At 28.2% G+C, this 24,760-nt stretch overlaps 2 protein-coding genes across 3 annotated transcripts; both read right to left on the minus strand.

The window, feature by feature from the left end:
- Positions 1-2,651: 2,651 nt before the first annotated feature.
- Positions 2,652-7,112, minus strand: LOC130947586 (leucine-rich repeat extensin-like protein 6). Its single transcript, XM_057876289.1, has 4 exons — positions 7,023-7,112; positions 5,112-5,483; positions 4,634-4,737; positions 2,652-2,772 (listed from the first exon to the last, which is right to left on the minus strand). The coding sequence occupies exons 1-3, from the start codon at positions 7,108-7,110 to the stop codon at positions 4,676-4,678; spliced, it is 522 nt and encodes a 173-aa protein (XP_057732272.1). The 5' UTR covers positions 7,111-7,112; the 3' UTR covers positions 2,652-2,772; positions 4,634-4,675.
- Positions 7,113-17,208: 10,096 nt separating this feature from the next.
- LOC130948153 (uncharacterized) lies at positions 17,209-23,990 on the minus strand. Of its 2 annotated transcripts, XM_057876871.1 has the most exons (8): positions 23,849-23,990; positions 22,111-22,479; positions 21,752-21,850; positions 19,901-19,959; positions 19,321-19,475; positions 17,909-17,996; positions 17,790-17,832; positions 17,229-17,441 (listed from the first exon to the last, which is right to left on the minus strand). In XM_057876871.1, exons 1-7 carry the CDS (start codon positions 23,973-23,975, stop codon positions 17,815-17,817), a joined length of 915 nt encoding a protein of 304 aa, XP_057732854.1. In that variant the 5' UTR covers positions 23,976-23,990; the 3' UTR covers positions 17,229-17,441; positions 17,790-17,814. The 2 variants fall into 2 exon arrangements, with proteins under 2 accessions (XP_057732853.1, XP_057732854.1); XM_057876870.1 differs by lacking the exon at positions 17,790-17,832 and having other exon boundaries at positions 17,209-17,441.
- Between the last annotated feature and the right edge of the window lie 770 nt (positions 23,991-24,760).

A 24,760-nucleotide genomic window follows, 5' to 3' on the forward strand; every position in this document is an offset into this window, starting at 1 on the left:
GATCCACTATCTCCTCTGCTGTTTGTGCTTGTGGTTGATGTGTTGCATCGAATGTTGGGAGAGGCTATAAGAAATGGGCGCATTGCTCCATTGCTGGTCGGGAGAGATCATATTAAATTGTCTCATCTCCAGTTTGCAGATGATACAATCTTGTTTTGCCCCTTGGAGACAGAAACAATTGCGAACTATAAGAGGTTGCTGCGTTGCTTTGAGTTGATGTCTGGGTTAAGCATCAATTTTGATAAGTCGAATTTGATCCCAGTCAATTGTGAGCAGGAGTGGGTGGAGCATGTATGTGGTCTTCTGGGGTGTAAACAAGCGGCGCTTCCTATTAGATACCTCGGTATCTCTTTAGGAGCGAATCATCGGCTGGTAAAGACTTGGAAGCCGATCATAGACAAGGTGAAAGAGAAGCTCAGCTTGTGGAAGGCAAAGGTCTTAAACAAATCAGGTAAGCTAGTTCTCATCAAATTGGTCTTGAACAGCTTACCGATTTATTACCTTAGCCTGTATAAGATGTCGAAGGCGGTCGCTAACAAGCTGATTGCACTTCAGAGGAGTTTTCTGTGGTGTAAAGAGGATGGCAACTGTGGTATGCCCCTGCTAAAATGGGAAGTGGTCCAGACTCCAAAAAAAGGCTGGAGGATTGGGGGTCGGCGATGCAGTAAAAAGGAACACAGTGCTATTGTTCAAGTGGTTGTGGCGTTTCTCAAAGGAGGAGTGCCCGCTGTGGAAGAGGGTTGTGTGTTCGTATAATAATCTGGCTCCTAATGTTATGCTTTCTAGTCAAACTCTTCCTGTAAAGGGGGTCATGAAAAGACATCTGTCAATTGAATATAGCAGAACAACAGGTGAAAGAAAAACTTATTAGTGGCCTGGCGATGAAAGTAGGAAATGGAAGACGGACGCGGTTTTGGGTAGATAATTGGGTGCAAGGTGGTATTCTGAAAGCCAGTTTTCCAAGGCTCTTCTCTATTTCAAACCAACAAGGATCAGTGATAAGGGACTGTGGGTTCTGGGATGGGATAGAATGGATTTGAAATTTTCATTGGAGGACAGAGTTGTTCCAATGGGAGTTGGAATTGGTTCATCAACTCCATGAAAGGTTAAGGCCAGTGAAACTATCTACTGGCAAAGAGGATAATATTGTGTGAAAATTTGATGATAAATGTATTTTTTCTACTAACTCTTTCTTGCAGGTGTTGCAATCGGAGACTCTCTCGAAAGAGATTATGAGCTACAGTTTTACTAGATCAATTTGGGGAGGGTTGGTACCTCCGAGAATTGAGCTTTTTGCCTGGTTTGTTCTGATATTGGCAGGGTAAATACTAAAGAAAGGTTGAGCAGATGAGGCGTGTTTCATCGGAATGACAGTTTTTGTGCCTTGTGTAAAAAAGAAACAGAATATGTGCACCATTTGTTTCTTTTATGTGAGTTTACGTGGCAGGTATGGTGTGCCTAACTCAGATATTTAGATAAACCATGGGTGGTCCCAAGAACCATGAAAAGACTGTTTGAGAGTTGGACTGGTATGCATACCAGAAAAAAGGAGAAGCAGCTGTTGTTGGTTGGTTTCTTTGCGGTGATCTTAAATGATAGAATCTTCAACAACAGGGAAGCAGGTGTTGAGGACATACAAGAAATGACGTTTTTGAGCTATAAGGAGTTGTCTGGTATTGATCCTTTTGGTTGTTGATAGCTCTGCCAAAAATGACGGGAGTTCATCTATTTAAGTTTTATTTGTTTTTATTTTGTTTATTTTCTTGCTGCTCCACTCTAATGTGTTGAGCTTTCTTTGTTTTAAAAAATAAAAAATAAAAAGAGGGTAATAGAGAAGGTAACAATGACATAGAGAAGACTAAGGAGAATGGCTAATAGAATCTAAATTGGTTAGTTGGTCGTATGCCTTAAGTGTCAAGTAACATAATTAGTTACAAGTTTATTCAGTTCTGGTGCACAAGAGTGCTATATAAAGTAATGTTGTGCTTGCTGTAACAACTCGCTCTTACTTCTAATAATAGATTTCTATTCTTGCTTCACTGTCTCTACATTGTTGCTCTGTTCATTCATAAGTTCTTTGCTCAAACTTTTGATAGAAATAATATTATGATATATTATCAGAATTTCTATTAATTAAAGATTAAATGTTCAAATCTTGGTGAATATATTATAATCATACCCAAAAGTTACTATTAAATAGTTGGGTAAATATATAGTAACTAAAATTCAATAATTTGGCGAAATCTGAATTTCTCAATTAACTTCTTTATTCACTTTTGGTTTCCTATATTTAATTAGTCAATTTCATCCTACATTATAAGTTCAAAATATTCCCAAATTAATTGACCTTGGTACTTAGAACAATTTTATATTATTTCTACGACCTAATGCACTTGCGGAATTATATAAAATTACAATTTTTGTAGTTAAACTCGAAAAACAAATTAGCAGAAACTAATCATAACAATATATATAAAACATGGAAAAACTATTAAAGAAGAATAGTGCTGCATACTTTATTATTTAGGACATGTATAAATAAGTTATATAACAATCCATCATAGCTAATATCTATATTTCCATGCATAGACTCACATATAGTCACATTAGCTAATTCGTAGTAATGTGTGCGTAGCCTCTTTTTTTTTTTTTTTTTTTTTTTTTTTTTAACTCTAGCTATGTGTCATGGTAGATGTTTTGGATGCAAATACATGAAAGTTTCCCAGTCAACTTCTGAATGCCTCACTTCATGTTCATCATCCTCATATTTATCTGTTAAGATTTTATTATTGTGTTAGTTAGAGAACCCAAACCCATGTATATATTTTTTTGAGGATATAATAATAACAAATTTAGTTTGTTTCGACAAGAAATATTGTTAATTAGAATAAAATTATGATTTTAATAAAAAGTTCACTTATCAAGCACTTTAGTGCAAAGAGGAGTGCTAGGTTTTATGATTTAATTTGTAGCCATTAATTAGTTATTATTAATATTTTTAATAGTATAAAATTATATATAATATTATAAAATTTTTTTTTTTGCTGATTAAATGTTGATCAGATTTTAATAAAAGTGTTAGTCCCTAGACTTTCTCTAGTACAAATAACTAAATGAAGGACATGATAGAGAACGATAAAAAAAAAAAATAAAATTAGTGAACTAATAGGAAAATATATAGACAAGATAGTCTTTATATCTAGTATATATTAATGCACTCTTTTATAGTTAAATGTGTGTAATAATCACAAATATAAGATTAGTTAAGATGGTAAGATTCTTACATTCTTTTTTTTTTTGGTGATTAGATTTTTACATTCTAATTAGACGTTTTTGGTTCGTGTTTAAAAAATAACAAAAGATATCTTTTATAAATTATTTTTGGTGAAAATTTAGGTGCAGTCAAATTTACATAAAATTGATAACGTTAGATAAAAATTTAGTCAAATTAGTAAATTATTTAATTGTTCTTAATTATTAATAACTTCAAGTGAAGTTGACTATATCTAAATTTTCATCATTACATTTATGTAGGTTTTAAATTTTAGATGTGCAATTTTTTATTTATTGAATGTGAGAAATTTTTTGTTGTTGATTGGTTATTAATTAGTTAATATTTGTTATATCTCTAACAAAATTGTACATATATATTTTAGAAATTCATTTCCTTAGTTTTTAGAGTATATGAGGATTGAGCTTCCTCCTCAATTATAAAAAAAAAGTTATAATTGAAAAACGTTTGTTTTTAGCAGGTTTAATTATTCTTATAGTTTTATCAAATTTGCAATTAGATAGATTTTTATATTCTTTTAATTAAATTCTTACACTAATTTAATTTTATAATTAGGTTCTTTTTAGAGTTAATTGACTATTTTTTTCGCAAATTGAAGATATTATTCACAATTAAGAATCTAATTAAATCTTTGACGACATATTTTTTGAGAGAAATATTCCTTTATTGTTAATATTTTTTACATAAAAATAACTTAATTATAAAATTAAAAATAGTATAAAGATCTAATTAAAAAAAATTATAAAAATTTCTTTACAAATTTGATAAAATTATAAGGAACATAAGAATAACTAAACCTTTTTAACATGAAATTATACTTTCAAATTTTATATAATAAAGAAGCTACGGGAGAAAAAGAAAAGATAAAAATAAAGTTTTAATAAATATATTAGAATGTCTCACCAATAAAATCTACCATGCTTAAGGCTTGATGGGTACGTAGCTGAATGAGTATAGTGATTTCTTTTAGTTGAAGGCATCAAAGAAAAAATAGAAGGTTGATATTCATGTTTTTTTTTTTTTTAACTTTTCGTAGCCTACGAGGATGACGACGACGGGGAGATGGCGAGGCAGAGACGGAGGCGAAATTAGTATAGTTGGAATCGGAGAAGAATGTTCTGGATTTGGATATGGAACTGTCGGAATTGGTTCAATTTTCATTGGATACACCATTATTCCTCCTTGATAGTAGTAAGTGGGATCATCTCTAACTAAAGGAGTAAAATAGTAACACTTTTCAACTTTAGGTAATAAAGAAGGAATAATAATCCATGGAATGTCCTTGGAATGATCATTAATTATTTTAAGAAGCAACCAAGATTATTTGGAAATTCACCATACCTACATATGCAGGGTCATGTCTTTGTCCTCTTTCCAAATCCTTCAACAATGTTGGATGCTTGAAAAAATTGTTTCCGACATATCCTTGTCAAAGTATTCTACCCCTACATTTACATAAATTAAGGGGCTAAAAAGAGAGAATGAACAAATAAAACTAGTACCTAGTTAAGCAAAGATATTTTAGATATATGAATTTAATTTTTATACACCGTTAATACAAAAAAAAGTTTATATAATTATATATTTTTAAATTAACAAAAATAATTATCTTCTAAATTTATTATTTAAATTTTTTATCTAAACATATAAATTTAATTGGAATCGTATAAAATTTTTTTACATCTTCAATACATCAAAATTAAACTCTCTGCATATATATGTTACCTATAATAAGCAACATTCTAAGATGAAGTTATACTTGTAATATTAAAAGGCTATGGCAGAAAGAAAACAAGTTTTAAATATTAGAATTTCTTACCAATAGTATCTTGCATGCTTATTAAGGCAGGAGGGGTAGATGTATGAGTATAGTGATTGCTTGTTGTTGAAGGCACCAGAAAAGGAATATAAGGTTGATAATCATAATAAGGACAGTAACCAACTAGGTGAGACGTATATATAGGGTTTTTCTTAATCCCTTGAAAGGCATTAGAATGGTAACCCAACAAATCAGTATGATAAGGTAGCAAATTAGGACGAGGAGGTGGACCAGGACGCCGCCGAGGAGGTGGACCACGCCGCCGCCGAAGAGGCGGCCAATCAGGAGGCGGTGGTGGGGGGCGCGGCGGAGGTGAACCCGGAGTCGGCACAGGAATTGGTTTTAATCTCATTGGATATACTATGAATCCGCCTTAGTGATAAATGAGATAATAGTTAACTAAATAAGTATGATGAAAAATTAACAACTAAAAATTAAATTTAATGTCAAAGTAATAAAAAGGCTTAAAAATAGAAATTTCTTTTTTTTTTCAAAAGAAAGAGAAGTATTTGATAAAAAAAATAATAAAAAATAATCTAAATTTATCTTATTTAATATTTATTAATTATTATTAAAATTAATAAATATTATTCAAAAAAAGATTGCAGACAATTGTTGCTTAAAAAGAAATGAATAACGGATATGTTTGGGTAAGATGCAAAGTTAAAATAATTTCAATTATCAATTAGAAATATAATTTATTTTCTCTATTATTGATTATGATAAATTTAATTCAAGGATTTATATATTAAGTAAAGGCAATTTTAATATATAATGTCTTTTTATTGGTCTTTGTATTATGTAAAAAACTAAAAATACAAGAGTAATGTTAAGTGAATAAGTCATTTTTTTATTAAATCAAATTTAAAATAAAATATATCAAAAAGTCCAAAACATAGAATTAATGTTCTTTCTTTTTCTTCGCTCTCTCTTATCTTCTCTTCTTTTTCCTCCCGCCTTCTTCTCTCTTTTTTTTCCTTTTTTTTTCTCCTTTTATTTTATCTCCTAACATGTTTTTTTTCCTCTTTTTCACCGTTATTGCGATTTTTTTTCCTCTCAACATATTTCTTCTTCTTCTCTTATTCATACTCTATTATTTATATAAAATAAAAATGTTTTTATAAAATAGTTTTTTCAAACATTCGATCTTATGTTGATTATAAAATTTTTTTATGTTTTTTTCATAAGTTTTTTTGTTTTTATGTTTTTTGTTAAAAAATAATGTTTTACTATTATTTATATAAAATAAATATGTTTTTATAAAATAGTTTTTTCAAACATTCGATCTTATGTTGATTATAAAATTTTTTATGTTTTTTTCATAAGTTTTTTTGTTTTTATGTTTTTTGTTAAAAAATAATGTTTTAGAGACTTAGTCAGAACTTGATTAAAAAAAATGTTCATCCAATATTTCTAAAAATATATCTTATTTTCTCCATTTTTAATGCAACATTTTTAGTATCGTATCAGCTAGTCTAATGGCTAGTCATAGTAGTATTAATTTAATCAATTTAAACTTCAAAAAACAATTTGATTACTGAGTGAAAACCTCATGGACCAAATTAATTGGTATTATATCTATATATATTATTCATAATTCTGAGAAATAATGAAGATTTTTTTTAATGATGCATATATATATATATATATATATATATATATATATATATATATATATATAAGTGAAAAAAATATTTATATTTTAAATAAATATATTACATTATTTTTTTAAGTATATAAAGGATATAACAAGATATAGTATTAACATGGAATTCTGTAAAACTAAAGTTTAAGATACAATTACTTTTAATTTAAGGGTAATTATTTTTTACATAAAACAGATGGAAAAAAATTATTCAACATATAGTACAACTATTTTGTTTGAGTGCAAAATTGAAATGAAATACTTACCCTCAGATATTTTTCGTGTCAAGACATGAGAGAATAAGTGAAAAATAAAAAGAAGAATAAAGGGAAGGTAGAGCTTTGGGTTAATCATGTTGTAACTCTCTGGCTTGAATGGAATGTAGTGATTCATCAATACCTTCTTATAATGTTAGGAATCCATCATAACATTTCATCAATACCTTCTCTCGCAAGCAAATTATTATATTACGAAGGTTTAGTCAATTATCTAGCCAATATAGAAAGCCAAGAGTCAACTATATCAAGAAAGATATATATTATTAAAATTTTAAAATTTGTGATATGGAATATGGCGATACACAAATTTTAAAATTTTATAAGACACGAAAAAATATATACACATATATAATATAAAATATTTTTTAGATAAATCATAATAATATTTTAATATTTTATTTTAATTATATGAAATATTTAAAATATTTTTTGTTTTAATAAATAATATATAATAATATATATTATTTTTAAATTTATTTCAAGAATATATATTAAAAATCAAACTAAACATACTAACAGGTAATTATATTTAGGTGTATTTAGACATATCCAATTTTTTTTTTATTTTTTATTAAAATACGGTTAAATACAACAGATATGTGTGTCGAACAAATATCAACAAATATATGTCTAAAATGTGTTTGTGCTTTGTAATGATAAACTAATGTGTAGGACTAAGTAATAATTTTGTTTAACCTTCTTTAAAATGGCTTTTTTTTTCTATTCATTTTATTTTATTTTCTTTTTTGTTCATTTTTTTCTTCTAAATATCCTCATTCCTTTCGTCATCAATTTCTTTAATTTTTAATGGTAAATTAGTAATAATCACATAATAATTGTGGTAGCCGTTCTGATGATTGTAGTAATTTGGTAATAAAATTGATAGAATAATATATACGATAAAAAATATAATAATAAAAAAAGATTAATTTTTAAATAAAAAATTTAATTTTGAAACAAAAAAAAAAACAAAAATGACACAATAAAGTGTTTGTTGGAAATTTACTTTGACGAGTTCGGGAACACGCTTGTTAAATTTTAAAATTTTTTAGAGGCTATTTAATCAATAATAAAAGTCAGGTACCATTTTATCAGCACCAAAATCTTTCGAGTACCGATTTAGTATTTACCTTAAATTATGATATATTAGACTATTAATAAACAATGCTAAGAGAAATAAAGTGAGTAAAAATGGAAAAGAGAACTCCTTAAATATTTTTGAGAAAAATATTTTACAATAAAATTAAGCGTAATTTTTTAAACTAAATTTTTAATCAAATCATTGCGCGGCGCTACTTTACTTCATTTCATTGTCATCTTCGTCTTCTTCTTTTCACGTTCAATCAAGTCATCATGCCGCGTTACTTCTTTTTCGTGGTCGTAGTCTTCTTTTTTGCATGCTTCTTTCTTTAATATTGTTATTGTTGTTGTCATCGTCACTGCTGCTACCACTCACTATTGTCTTGCTGTTGTTGTTTAATTTTTTCAATTTTTTTCTCCTCATCCTCCGATCCTTTATTATCATTATCATTGTTCTCATCGCTTTATATTATTTTTCTTATATATATTTAGAAAACCAGAACATAGAAATTTTGATGTATATCATATAAATTTTGGTGCACAACCGAACTTTTGGTATATAACATAAGATTTTTTGAAGAATTACGTGTCTAAAACATTAACACCCAACCAATAAAATAGGTACAACCTATAATTTTAATGTACAACACATAAATCTTGGTGCATAGAACAAAAGTTATAATGTGTAACACAAATATTTGAAATAATACATACCTAAAATATTGACTTACTCAACTAATAAAATATATTTGCAGTAAAAATTTACATGTTATGTGCAAAAATTTCTATACTATATTGATAAATCAGTGTTATGTGCAGGGGCGGAGCTACATGGAGAGAAAGGGGGCGACGGCCTCCTAATTTTAATTTTTTTACATGTAAATTATATGTAAATTTTAGTTTTGTCCCCTTTAAAATTTTATTTGTCTTATTTTATTGTGTAAATATTTTTTGCCCCCTCTAATATTTCATTTAGTTCCGCCCTGGTTATGTGTAAAATTTTTTGTGCCATGTCAATAATATTTGTAATTTCTAACAAAATTTTTTGTGCTAAAAAAGGTGAAAAAGGAGAAGTGACAACATATATATGCATGTATTTTTTTCGCTAAATTTGTGCCAATTTGATTGAACATAGTTATAAGAACATTTGTACAGAGATAGTATCACCAAATATTTTATTTCAATTACAATAAAATAGAGTGTTGTATGATATATTTTGATTTTTAAATTAATAATATATAATAAATTTTAATTTTAATTATAATGAAAAATATCATATGATATATATTTTTGGTTATAAAATTAATAATTAACAATAACATATAAAAAATAAGGTGGATAAATAAAAAAAAAGATTAAAAAAAGAGATATATTTTTATTTAAAAAAATAATTTAATTATAATAAAAGAGTCACATGGTATCATAGTTATCAGAATGGAATCGGATTGGCCGGTTCGACTAAAAATTAATAAACTAATAATCTGACCGATTTAATTAGTAGACCATACCAATATTTGAACCGGTCAACAGTGGTCAAATCTATTAAAAAATGATTGGTTCACGTTTCAAACCGCACCAGACTCACGTGGGTCCACAGTGCGCTTGCGCGGTGCTGAACTACCGTAGGAGCTCCCGTCTATCTTACTTCTTAATAATTTATGTGACAAAAATTAAATATATAATAAACCATCAATAAATTTTTATTTTTTTATTCTTTTAAGCATGTATTAACATGGATACCAAATAAGTAACAACACATAATATATAAACATATTGATATTAGTTGTGTCATCTTTTGTTTTTACTCGTTCATTTAAATTGAGAAAATATTTTATACCCGTGACTAATTTATTATCTCTTTTTGCACCATAAATTATATATAAGAATTGATATTTGATTGTTATTAATATATTTTTTAAAAATATGCATTTAATTTTTAATTTTAATTTTATTTTTATAATTTTATATTTTTATTTAATTATAACTGGATCAATCGGATAAATCAGTAATTCATCAATTAAATCAATAATTTAGTAATCCAGTCGTATGACCGAGTTAATTATCAGTTCGATTCGAATAACTATGCATGGTATATTTTAGTTTAAAATCGATAATATAATGGATTTTTTGAATCACGAGCTTCTCACATTCAATATATTTTCTTAATTATCCCTTATTCTCTAGCAAACACCAATCATCCATGGTACAAGCCAATCAAATATCTATTGGCCATTATAGTAAAGATAAAGAGGTGGAGATCGCATGCTATGGAGATTGGGATATGCCGTATGCGTGTACTCTACATCTTTCATATTATTGTCATGGGGATGCCTATAGATAGTTGTTAGGTAAATGTTTTTTTGTGAAAGATAGAATTAAGTAAAAAGTGGAAATTATAGTTAAATTTGTAAGAAGAGTACCGTGCCTTGCTTATTGCTTATGATATATTTTTAAAACAATTTTCATTATAAAAAATTAATAAACACTCTTTAATCTTTATTCTTTATTGAAAGGTGATCTTAGTGTAACATGATCCCATGTATAATAATGCCCTAACTGGCATTTTTGAACCATGAGATACTATTGAGGTATTTCTGAATTTCATATTACCATTTCTCAATCTTGAATTTGACCATTCCCCATGTTTCTAAAGTTTTATGTCTCTTATTGTTTCTGGCTATCTTCAATGGTTTTTCTTTTTCTTTTCTTATAGTCTTTTGTGTTTCTTTGTTAAAAATCTACCGAACCTTTTTAATTAGAGCTTTAATAATATTATAATTATATAATTTTGTACTAAAGATATAACTATTTATGTGTAACAAAATAATAGTAATAATATAGAAGAGACAAAGAAAAAATAATTAACAGAATCTAAATTGGTTAGTTGGTTGTATGCCCTTAACTGTAAAGTAACTATAATTAGTTAGAAGTGTATTCAAGGAACAATGAATGGATGCCTATGATGCCTTTGGAATTTAGTCTATACAAGACTGTTGATGAGATTATAGAAGCCATTATTAATTGATTAAAACGAAGATGAAATGTGAACTCTGTGCGGGGAAGTAAAGAGATGAAGAATGCAAGTGTCGAGAGAATAATGGTTAATAAAAATGAAGATAAAGGAGTAGGATTTTTCTTAGCTAGAAAGAATAAAAAGTAGTTATTTTTCTTCAACTAAGTGGTGAATAGATGAAAAATGTAAATAATAATAATAATAATAATAATAATAATAATAATAATAAAATGAGTAAAAAATAATCAAATATTCTAATATAGTATTAACTAAATCTATGATTTCTTCCCCTGTAAACAAAATCAATTAATACATGCACACATACCCTTGAGTTCTCACTAAAATTGTGTGAAAAGAATCATCAAATATTTGGGGCTTTTTGCTTTTTAAGGTTCAGACTGAGACTATGACAGTGATAATATCGAAGATTAACATATGAATATTATGTTTCCGTTCAAGCGTTGAAGATTGAGTATAGAAGACTTAGTAAGTAACTATTCGAAGTGAATTTGGATACAAATATCATGATTGAGTTCAAAATTTTTGTCTCTCTAATTTAAGACTATCCTCTATTGTGATTTGTGGTAATATCAATGCTATATTTTTTTTAGCAGTTAATCTAATTTTATGTAATAAAATCAAACAGTTTGAGTTTGACTTACACTTTATTAGACAACAAGTTAATCAACAAAAATTATATAGATTTTGTTTATATGGCAAATTTGTTTACTAAGTAAGAAGGATAATAGCGAAGGTAATAATGACATAGAGAACAAGCTAATGAAAATGGTTAATAGAATCTAAATTGGTTAGTTGGTGGTATGCCTTAAGTGTCAAGCAACATAATTAGTTAGAAATTTATTCAATTTTAGTACATAAGAGTGCAATATAAAGTAGGGACTCACTCACATAAAGACGTCTAAAACGTCTTTTTTTTTAAAGATATTTTTGAATAATTAAAATTTAAACATATAATCGATTAAAGCGTGTTATTTTTGTCAAAATTAGGCCAGATAAATTAATTTGACCGAAAAAATAGTGAATCAAATCTTGAACTAGTCTAAATTAATATTTTTTTATAGAAAATAATTACAATATTCCTTGATGGTTTTCAGTGGCTAAGAGAAGAGGAGTTGAATCTTAGCCCCTTTTTTCTGCTTAGTAACCCTTATTGGTCTTAGAAACAACTTCTGGAGACTTTTTTATTTTTGTCTTGTTCCTAGCCACGAGACTTTTATTTTTGTCTCGTCACTTGGCACGAGATATTTTTCGGTTTTATCTCCTGTGCAGTAGAAACAGAAATGGAGTAGAAGAGAAAGAATATTACACCCAGATATATCCTGATTCAGCTGCTAAGTGCAGTGCAGCCTACATCCAGTCTCCATCACAACAATGATGGAATTTCACTATAATCTTCCTGATTACAGACTGTAAAGTGCTAACCCAACTTACAAAGAGATTCCCACAGAATCATGAAAACACAGCATAGATGAACAAAGGAACTCTAAGGATATCTATGACTTTTTCTTTTAATTTTGCATTCTCTGCCTTTTTCTGCTCTATGACTTTTTCATACAAACCTCACTGTTTGACTTTTCCATGAGACTCAAGACATGACAAAATTAAACAAAAAAATTACAAAATAGAATACATTGAAGGAGAAGAGAAATCTGTTAGCTCAGGTAGCTCTGAGAATTCTGTGCCTTGCACTCTCATACTTTCTCCTTGCTTCAAGCCGTGGCTGTTCTCCCTTTTTATAGAAGGGAAAAGCCTCCACAGTTGAAATCAAAAATCAAGCCAACTTCTTCTTCCTTCAAAAACAGAACTAGTTCGGCCAGAGAGAGAGAGAAGAGATAACTCATGCAAAACCCAACATGCAATTACCTCTAGTCCTTTCTTGGTCATCAATCTTCATCAATCCGAGCGCTCCATCCTTGGCTTGCTCTCCAAGATGAATTTCTGGCCCTTGATGTTTCATGATGATGATAGCTTCATCTGCTCTAATCTCTGCCTCTTCCATCACGTAGCCACCCTAGCTACTTCCTATGGTAGTTGAGCAGAATCAGAGACAAGCCATCCCTCCAAGGATATTCACCTTACTGGCCGAATCTTCTTCAACCATTTTTGGTATGAAGAAGCCAAGATCTCATCACAAAATCTTACTACAAGTGATAAGAATCTCAACCACAGCATACTTTATGTTTTCTTTTTTCGTGCCATCATTTTGATGGTATTGTAGATTACTTCTTCTTCCTTTTGATAGCTAGACTTAGCTTCCATAGTTTCTACTGTGATATAACCGAAGAAGAAGAAAAATGAGAGAGTAGTTAGAGTAGAAAGAGAAGCAATTAATTTAGTTTGAATAAAATAATGAAAAGTGAGTTGCTTTTTGCTTCCCTTTTTGTTGAGTAGCGTGCCTTCATTAAGACTAGTCATCTAATCAATCATATTTTCTCTCATAGTTTCCATGCATTTATTAACTTCACTTTAAAGAGATTTAAATTCCATCACATGGTATGAGTGGAATTCTTTGGAAGTGTGTAGCATAATTAAAGGAATGGGTTTTATTTGTTAAATGGATAAAGCAATATTGTGCCCCAACTCCTTTTTATTTCGGACCAAGCAAGTTGGTCATATACCAACAATAGATTTGGGCTTGCACATTTAAATCTGGTCCAATTGGTGTAAAAAATAATTCAGCCAAATATTTTCTTGCACAAGGCTGAAATATTGGGCTTAGGATTTTTCTTTTCTTTTCGGCCCAATAACAAATCTGCACACACAAAATTATTAATTAAGCAAGTATGAATTAAAATCAAATTAATAATTTTGTAATTAATTATTTTTAATAATGTTTGTTCATCATCAAATTAAATTAGAGTTTTTCAAACTCATCACTCCTATTATAAAAAATGACTAAAACACTCCTATTATAAATATTAATTTTCAGAATTTTAAATTTTAATCCTTTTTTCTTTACCGTCATAGGGTTAAAATTTAAAATTTTAAAAAATATATATATATATATATATATATATATATATATATAATAGAAATATTTTAGTTATTTTTTTATAATAGGGATATTATAATTATTTTTTTAAAAAAAATATTAATTTAGACCAATTTAAAACTTAATTTATTAATTTTTGATTAAATTGATTTTTTTGATCTAATTTTAATAAAAATATTATAATTTAATCAGTTATATGTGTTAAATTTTTTATTATTAAAAACATCTTAAAAAAATATATTTTTAATATCTTTATCTAAGTGACTCCTATAAAATAATGCTATGCTTGCTGTAACATCTTGGTTCACTGTCTTTACATTGTTGCTCTGTTCATTCATAAGTTCTTTGCTCAAACTTTTGATAGAAATAATATTCTGATATATTATCAGAACTTCTATTAATTAAAGATTAAATGTTCTGGTAAATATATTATTATAATCGTACCCAAAAGTTACTATTAAATAGTTGGGTAAATATATAGTAACTAAAATTCAATAATTTGGCGAAATCAAATGCCTTAGTATTCTTCCTATTGAATTTCTCAATTAACTTCTTGTGTTTATAATTTGCTTTTATTCACTTTTGGTTTAATTTCCAATATGTAATTAGTCAATTTCATCCTACATTATAAGTTCAAAATATTCCCAAATTAATTGACCGTGGTACTTAGAACAATTTTATTTTATATTATTTCTACGACCTAATGCACTTGTCGAAGAATTATATAAAATTACAATTTTTGTAGCTAAACTGGAAAAACAAATTAGCAGAAACTAATCATAACAATATATATAAAACATGGAAAAACTATTAAAGAAGAACAGTGGTGCATACTTTATTATTTAGGACATGTATAAATAAGTTATATAACAATCCATCATAGCTAATATCTATATTTCCATGCATAGACTCACATATAGTCACATTAGTAATGTGTGCGTAGCCTCTTTTTTTTTTTTTTTTTTCTAACTCTAGCTATGTGTCATGGTAGATGTTTTGGATGCAAATACATGAAAGTTTCCCACTCAACTTCTGAATGCCTCACTTCATGTCCATCATTCTCATATTTATCTGTTAAGATTTTATTATTGTGTTAGTTAGATAGAGAACCCAAACCCATAATGTATATATATATATATATATATATATATATATATATATATATATTGAGGATATAATAATAACAAATTTTGTTTGTTTTGACAAGAAATATTGCTAATTAGAATAAGATTATGATTTTAATAAAAAGTTCACTTATCATGCACTTTAGTGCAAATAACTAAATGTAGGACATGATAGAGAACGATAAAGAAATAAAATTAGTGAACTAATAGGAAAATAAATAGCCAAGATAGTCTTTATATCTACGTATATATTAGTGCACTCTTTTATAGTTAAATGTGTGTAATAATCACAAATGTAAGATTAGTTAAGATGGTAAGATTTTTACATTCTAATTATTTGATAGAAACTCAGGTGTAGTGAATTTTACATGAAGTTAATAACTCAGAGTCGTTAGATAAAAATTTAGTCAAATTAATTAAATTATTTAGCTGTTTTTAACTATTAATTTCACAGCATAAATTAACTGCACATAATAAATTTTCATCATTATATTTATGTAGGTTTAAAATTTAGATGTGCAATTTTTGATTTATTGAATGTGAGGATATTTTGTTGTTGATTGGCTATTAATTAGTTAATATTTGTTACATCTCGCTCTAACAAAATTGTATATATATATATATATATTTTAAAAATTCATTTCCTTAGTTTTTAGAGTATATGAGTATTGAGCTTCCTCCTCAATTATAAAAAAAAAAGAAAAACGTTTGTTTTTAGTATGTTTAATTATTCGGATGGTCGTTATAATTTTATCAAATTTGTAATTAATTTTTTTTAATTTTTTTTAATTGAATTCTTACACTGGTTTATGTTTATAATTAGGTTCTTTCTAGTGTAAAAAATGTTAGAGTTAATTAAATATTTTTCTGCAAATTGAAGGTATTCATAATTATGAATCTAATTAAATCTTTGACTATATATTTTTTGAGAGAAATATCCTGTTATTGTTAATATTTTTAACATAAAAAGAACATAATTACAAAATTAAAAACAGTATAAGAATCTAATTAAAAAGAAAAAAGGTATACAAATTTATTTACAAATTGAATAAAATTATAAGGATTATAAGAGTAATTAAGCCTTTTTAGTATGAAATTATACTTTCAAATTTTATATAATAATGAAGCTAGGGGAGAAAAAGAAAAGATAGAAATTAAGTTTTAATTAATAAATATATTAGAATGTCTCACCAATAAAATCTACCATGCTTAAGGCTTGATGGGTACGTAGCTGAATGAGTATAGTGATTTCTTTTAGTTGAAGGCATCAAAGAAGAAATAGAAGCACTACAAGAAAAATACCCATTCAGGTACACTTGAAAAGTGTAGCCAAAAGTGAAAAAAAATGATGCCTTAGGCTACGGCTACGCTTTTTGGGCTATGGCTACGCTTTTTGGAGTGATTCCTATTCGGCCGTTGCCTATTCTCAAAGGCTACGCTTTTCTGCACCAAGGGCTACGCTTTTGGCGTTTGGGAATAGGGTACGCTTTTCAAGTGATGCTGTCCAGGACCAAAGGCTACGCTTTTCAGCTTCCATTTTTGCCAGAATAGGCTACGCTTTTCAACGCTACTGCATCACTTTTAAAGCGTAGCCACATTGTATACCATGGCTACTTTTTATAAGTGTAGCCTTAGGTCCCTCGTTTTTTTTTTTAATATATACTATAGCTACTATATATAAGTGTAGCCTTAGGTCTCTTTTTTTTCTTTCTCTATATATATATATATATATATATAATTTTCTAATAATTATTAATACAACATAATAGTTAATAATATAATTACATATATAATAATTCTGCATTTTTATTTAAATGAGTTGAATATTATAAAATAAAAATAAATACATAATTATACTAAATAATTTCTTTAAATAATAAAAATTATCTCTAACCAAAATATATTTATAATAATGATCCAAAAGTACTAGAATGAAGTTAATTGTAAAAATTCATACATTTCACACTAAAGTAAGCATAGCCATATCAAAATAACCATAATATCACTTAGAATTTACTAGTAATACTCTACAAAAAAGCATATCCTACGTACATAAGTATTTTCTAATAAAAGTCATTAGTCACCATACATATAAAGATTCTAAACAGTACTCTATCTTAGCCAATAAACCACAATTATAATCAGCTTAATCTTCATTGCATAATCTTCATTGATACCTTGCATAATTATATAGAAAAGTAGTTAGAAGAATATTTATAATGACATTCGTAATTATAAAAATTAAATGGAATTTTTGTTATATCAAGATTTTACATGTATAAGCCTATTGCGCATTTCATCAAACAGCTCAAGTGCAAAATCACTAAAAGGAGCACACAATCAATAAGCTCATAAATCAAACCATCAACATTATTAACAAATCGCGCAAGCTTCCTATCTCTATCTCAGCATGCATATTTCTTACCATAACAAAATAGATCATCCAACATTCAAAAACAAAAACAATGATCCAATAGTGGAAATTCCAAAAGTAAATTCACAGAATAAAAGTACTTGTTTCCTACCTCACCAAACTTCCAGTATTCATGTTTATGATATTTCACTCCCCTGTGGTAAAACAGTTACACTAGAAAATGGATTCGAATTTAATTTATCTAAAAAGTAAAAGCGAAGCTTTTCTTACTTCTGAGCAAGCACAGGGCCGGATTTTATGCACCCAATATACACTCGAGGTTCCATATGGTGCATACTCAGAGTCAATCCAAATGTTGCTGTGAAGAGAGGAACAAGATAAGGAAAATGTAGCACAGTACAAAGCAAACACCAAAGAAAACACAACAAGTAATTTCACTCAGCAATCCCTTGATTTCTATCAAAGATTCTAACAATAGGACAATAATGAATACAACTGAAGTATTATTGCTTGGATTTAACTCTTCTAATGAATTGTTTAACTTTTTTTATCTAATTACTTATTATTAATTCGCTACGATTATTCAATTATTCATATCTATCCACGCTGTCAGGAAAATTGGACTCCAGAATATGCAAGGCTCAAAGCAAGGGTGGAAGTCTTAGAGAGAAATCAAAGGTATCAAAGAAAATAATTAAGTAAAAGCAAGGGTTTGTGTTCCTATATTATATGCTTTTTAATTTTTCTTTTTTAGGAATTTTATGGGACAAGATCTGCAATGCTTAAGTCTAAAAGAGCTTCAGAATTTAGAACAGCAGCTTGATTCTGCCCTCAAATAAGTTAGATCATGAAGGGTAGTAAAACCATGCAAACCTTGGGTGTTTTTGGCCATATATATAGTGATGATGATTCTGATTTTACTTATATGTAATATATAACTTGCAGAACCAACTCATATATGAGGATATCTCAGTGCTTCAGGAAAAAGTTAGTCTCAGTTTGTGTAAACTTTACATTTCAAAAATATCTTATAAGCATAATGAATTACTAAAAAGTTATGATAAAATAAAATTACTCTTAAGAGAGAATAGGAAAGCACAAAAAGGTCATCATGAGTCCTACAAAACATATATAAATGAACAAAAACACAAAAGCAATTGAACAAGTAAACAATCAAAATACTCTAAGTCTAAACTATCAACAAAATTTCTATTTTTCTTTTGTTAATTGGTACACCTAAACATGCTTAAGTAAAGACAAATGCAAAAGTAGCAGAATAATAAGAAAAGACAATCTAAACATTCAAATATAATGAAACACGTAATGGAGTAATGAAGCAAAAAATTTTAACACAATTATTGCTTTTAAGACAACTGGAGAACAGAAACTCGACCAGAACGACAAATGCCATATGATAAAACAATTTCAAGACAAAGTAAGGTGTCCAATAACACTTTCTTTATTAGAGAAAATAAAAGACAACTGGAAAATAGCCTACACAACATGATCTCAATGCATTATACATAATCTTAAAATTTGAAAACCATTAAGTCACCAGCAGAAAGAAGCATAGAAATAAACTTAATTGACTAAAGCACACCTGACTGAAAACACTTGCATTTTAAATAAATGGCCATGTACCCTAAAACTGAAAACATAACGGTGAAGGAACATTGACTAACTTGAAGGTACGACCATTCTTAGTGAGCAGTAGATAATCAGGGGCTTTCACAACTGAGCTATCTGTAGAATGTAATTCAATGTGCTCCTCAAACACAGCCAATTCTCCAATTTTGTTGGCATCCTCATGAAATTTTGGATCAACTTCCACTGTCCACTGTAAATACAAGTCATAAAATAAATTGCCATTTGAGCACAAACTAAAATTTACAATTAACTTAGAATGGCAAACAACATTGCACTTATCAGCAATTACACCAGCAAAAGAACAATTGTGAGACTGTTATCAAGTTTCATTACATGCCTCATCAACAATTTCTGTTAACAAACTAAATCTAAGGAAACACTACTCTTGTCCTTTTATCACCTCAGAAGGTACACTAATATTGTTCATGAATTCAACAATTTTTTGTTATTTCATCCAAGAGTTTATTAGAATTAGAAAATGCACAGTCATCACTCATCATTTATTAGTTTTCCCACATTCCGATCTTTAATCCATTTTCACATCACAGTTTTCAAATATCTGACCTAAAGATATGCTTTGATCATCAATGGACAACAAGCTGATTATGCTCTCACCTCAGTAGATTGTTGGAAAGCACTAGCCTCCCTCAGGTAGATGCCCCGTGAAGAAGGATCTGCAATCAGCAATCATATGAATGAATATAATTTTTGAGCTTCGATACATGCTTTTAGTTAGAATTTCACTATAGTCTATATGTGCAGCAGCATTTGAATATGATTCTAGTCATAGGTTAGAATTCATTAATAACTGAATTTATTTTCACTAATCAACAGTTTTCCTGCAAATGCTGCAATTCTATTCACATAGGAGAATGGTGATTTTCCTTGTCTTTCACCACACTAAAAATTTTTCTTAAGTTTTCCCTTGTGTCCAATTGAATTAATATTTCAATGAACCAAGATTTTCATCATTGTTGTAAAAGCCAATACTCTTTTCCCTAACTTCTTCCAGTTTTTACTTGTGTCTTATCATGAGCATTCTAATTCTTAATAAATAACAGAATATCAGAAATAATTTCCCCCGAATGAGTTAGTTATTTATAAGTACAAAACAGGCAGAAAAATAATCTATTAATCCATGCATCTTTATCAAGAACAGCATGCATATTATCAAATCACAATTTACAAACCCATATTTCACAGATTAAAACCCCCAAATTAAAACCCCAAAAATTGGAACCCTAAAACTCTGAAATTGTAGAACCAAATACAAATCAATACATACATACTCAACGATGTAAGCAGCACAGAGAAGACGATGATGAGAAGAATGGCGAAGAAGAGCGATGATTAGTGCAGCAACAGCGACGGTGATTGGCGTTGAGTGGTTACTGGGTGGCGACGGTCACCAGCAACGGTGAGAAACTGAGAATGGCGAAGGTGATGGTTACAGAGATGACGATCGAACTGAAAGGGGAAGACGATGAGAAGCGCAAAGATGACGATGCTGAGAGTGGCGCAGCTCAGTGCAGGAGGGCGAAGAGGAGCGACGGTCAGTGGCGATAGTGAGTGCTGCGTGTGGTTCTTCGCGATGTTGAGAGGGTTTCAGAAAGGGGGATAAAGGCATTTGATAACAAAAATTTCAGAGAGGGTTCTTCGCGATGATGAGTGATGAGCTTTAGAGGGAACAAAGACGATGTGATTCGTCTAGTTCCAGAAAGGGGATAAAGGCACTGTGATTCACCAAGTGCTGTGAGTTTCAGAAAGAGGATAATGAGCTTTGGAGGGAACAAAAGTTTCACCAAGTGTTTTGAGTTTGCTTTGGATCGGGAAAAAAAAAAGGGAAAAGCGCTTATTAGGGCATTAGGCATCACTTTTGAAGCATTCCCAAAACTTAATAAACAGGCTACGCTCAAAAAGCATTCTCTTTGACACAAAAAGTGAATCCATAGGTATTAACATTCAGCTACGTTTTATAAGTGATTTTTATAATACCTAAGGCTACACTTTTTAAATGATGCCAGAATTGTGTTTCCTTTTCTCTAAAAAAAAGACAACACTGAAAAAAGCGTAGCCTATTCTATGAATAGGCTACGCTTTTCAAATGTAGCTTAAAAAAAGTGTGGCTGAATGGGTATTTTTCTTGTAGTGAAGGTTGATATTCATGGTTTCTTTTAACTTTTCGTAGCCTAGGAGGTTGACGATGACGGGGACGGGGACGGCGAGGCAGAGGCGGAGGCAAAATTGGTATAGTTGGAATCGGAGAAGGATGTTCTGGATTTGGATATGGAACTGTTGGAATTGGTTCAATTTTCATTGGATACACCATTATTCCTCCTTGATAGTAGTAACTGGGATCATCTCTAACTAAAGGAGTAATAAAGAAGGAATAATCCATGGAATGTCCTTGGAATGATCATTAATTATTTTAAGAAGCAATCAAGATTATTTGGAAATTCACCATACCTACATATGCAGGGTCATGTCTTTGTCCTCTTTCCAAATCCTTCAACAATGTTGGATGCTTGAAATTGTTTCTCACATCCTTGTCAAAGTATTCTACCCCTACATTTACATAAATAATTAATTGTATATTTTTATATCAATAAAAATAATTATTTTTTAAATTTATTATTCAAAAAATTTATCTAAACATATGAATCTAATTAGATTATCGTATTTTTTTTTTATATAAATTTTCAATACATCAAAATTAAATTCGTATATATTTTACCTATAAATAACATTTTAAGATGAAGTTATACTTGTAATATTAAAAGACTATGGCAGAAAGAAAAGAAGTTTTAAATATTAGAATTTCTTACCAATAGTATCTTGCATGCTTATTAAGGCAGGAGGGGTAGATGTATGAGTATAGTGATTGCTTGTTGTTGAAGGCACCAGAAAAGGAATATAAGGTTGATAATCATAATAAGGATAGTAACCAACTAGGTGAGACGTATACATAGGGTTTTTCTTAATCCCTTGAAAGGCATTAGAATGGTAACCCAACAAATCAGTATGATAAGGTAGCAAATTAGGACGAGGAGGTGGGCGAGGACGCGGCCGACGAGGCGGCCAATCTGGAGGTGGAGGGGGTGGCGGAGGTGAACCCGGAGGCGGCACAGGAATTGGTTCTAATCCCATTGGATATATTATGAATCCGCTTTGGTGATAAATGAGATAATAGCTAACTAAATGAGTAGGATAAGATGAAAAATTAACGAAATTAGAAAGTTTAAAAATAAAAAAAAATTCCAAAAAAAAATATTTGATAACAAAATTATTTAAAAAAATTTAATATCTTATTTAATATTTATTAATTATTATTAAAATTAATAAATATTAAATAAAATAAATTTAAATTATTTTTTATCTTCTTAATATTACTAAAAAAAATGGCAGACAATTGTTGCTTAAAAAAAATGAATGAATATATTTAGGTAAGATGCAAAGTTAAAATAATTTCAATTATCAATTAGAAATGTAATTTATTTTCTCTATTATTGATTACCATAAATTTAACTCTAGGATTTATATATTAAGTAAAGGCAATTTTAATGTAATGTGTTTTTCTTGGTCTTTATATTATATAAAAGACTAAAAATATAAGAGTACTGTTGGGTGATAAGTCATTTTTTATTAAATTAAATTCAAAATCAAATATCTCAAAAAGTCCAAAACATAAAATTAGTGTTCTTTCTTTTTCTTCTGTCTCTTATTTTCTCTTTTTCTTCCTCCCACCTTCTTCTTTCTTTTTTCCTCTCTTTTCTCCTCCTTTTATTTTGTCTCCTAACATGTTTTTTTTTTTCCTTCTTCACCGTTATTACAATTTTTTTCTTTCTTCTCATTTTCTTCCTTCTCAACATATTTCTTCTTCTTCTCTTATTCATACCACTATTATTTATATAAAATATTTATGTTTTTATAAAATAATTTTCTCAAACATTTTTATGTTGGTTGTAAGAAATTTTTGTTTTTTCCAAAAGTTTTTTTGTTTTTATTTCTTTTAAAATAATATTTTAGAGACTTAGTCGAAACTTGATTAAAAAAAATAATTGACATTCATCCAATATTTTTAAAAATATATTTTATTTTCTTCATTTTTAATGCATCATTTTTAGTATCGTATCAACTAGTTTAATGGCTAGTCATAATAGTATTAATTTAATCAATTTAAAATTCAAAAATCAATTTGATTACTTAGTGAAAACCTCATGGACCAAATTAATTGGTATTATATCTATATATATTATTCATAATTCTGAGAAATAATGAAGATTTTTTAATGATGCATATATTAATAAATAAATATATATATAATTGAAAAAATATTTATATTTTAAATAAATATATTACATTATTTTTTTTAAGTATATAAAGGATATAACAAGATATAGTATTAATACGGAATTCTCTAAAACTAAAGTTTAAGATACAATTACTTTTAATTTAAGGGTAATTATTTTTTACATAAAATTGATGGAAAAAAATTATTCAATATATAGTACGACTATTTTGTTTGAGTGCAAAATTGAAATGAAAAGAAACGATCATACTTACCCTCAGATATTTTTCGTGTCAAGACAAGAGAGAATAAATGAAAAATAAAAAGAAGAATAAAGGGAAGGTAGAGCTTTGGGTTAATCATGTTGTAACTCTCTGGCTTGAATGGAATGTAGTGATTCATCAATACCTTCTTATAATAATGTCAGGAATCCATCATAACATCTATACCTTCTCTCGCAAGCAAATTATTATATTATGAAGGTTTAGTCAATTATCTAGCCAATATAGAAAGCCAAGAGTCAAGTATATTAAGAAAGAAATATATTAATAGTGTAAACCTATGATATACGGGGAGACTGATATACTAGACACGACACAATATGTAACATAGTGATACATAAATTTTAAAATTTTATAAGACACGGGAACATATATATATATAATATAAAATATTTTTTAGACAAATTATAATAATATTTTAATATTTTATTAATATTAAAATATAAATTAAATTTTTAATTATTTTTAATTTTTAATTTTAATTATATTAAATATTTAAAATATTTTTTATTTTAATAAATAATAATAATATATACTATTTCTAAATTTATTTCAAGAATACATATTAAAAATAAGGTTGAATATGCTGACACGTAATGGTATTTAAGTGTGTATTCAGACGTATTTAAAATTTTTTTTTTAATTTTTAATAAGATACAATTAAACACAACAAATATATGTATCGGACAAATATTGATAAATGTGTGTTTAAAATGTGTTCGTACTTCATAAAGATAAACTAATGTTTAGGATTAAGTAATAATTTTGTTTAACCTTCTTTGAAATGACTTTTTTTTCTATTTATTTTATTTTATTTTTTAGTTCATTTTTTTCTTCTAAATATATCCTCTTTTCTTTCGTCATCAATTTCTTTAATTTTAAGTAGTAGTAAATTAGTAATAATCA

The sequence above is a fragment of the Arachis stenosperma genome, chromosome 9 (assembly GCF_014773155.1).
Source record: "Arachis stenosperma cultivar V10309 chromosome 9, arast.V10309.gnm1.PFL2, whole genome shotgun sequence".
Taxonomy (NCBI): Eukaryota; Viridiplantae; Streptophyta; class Magnoliopsida; order Fabales; family Fabaceae; genus Arachis; species Arachis stenosperma.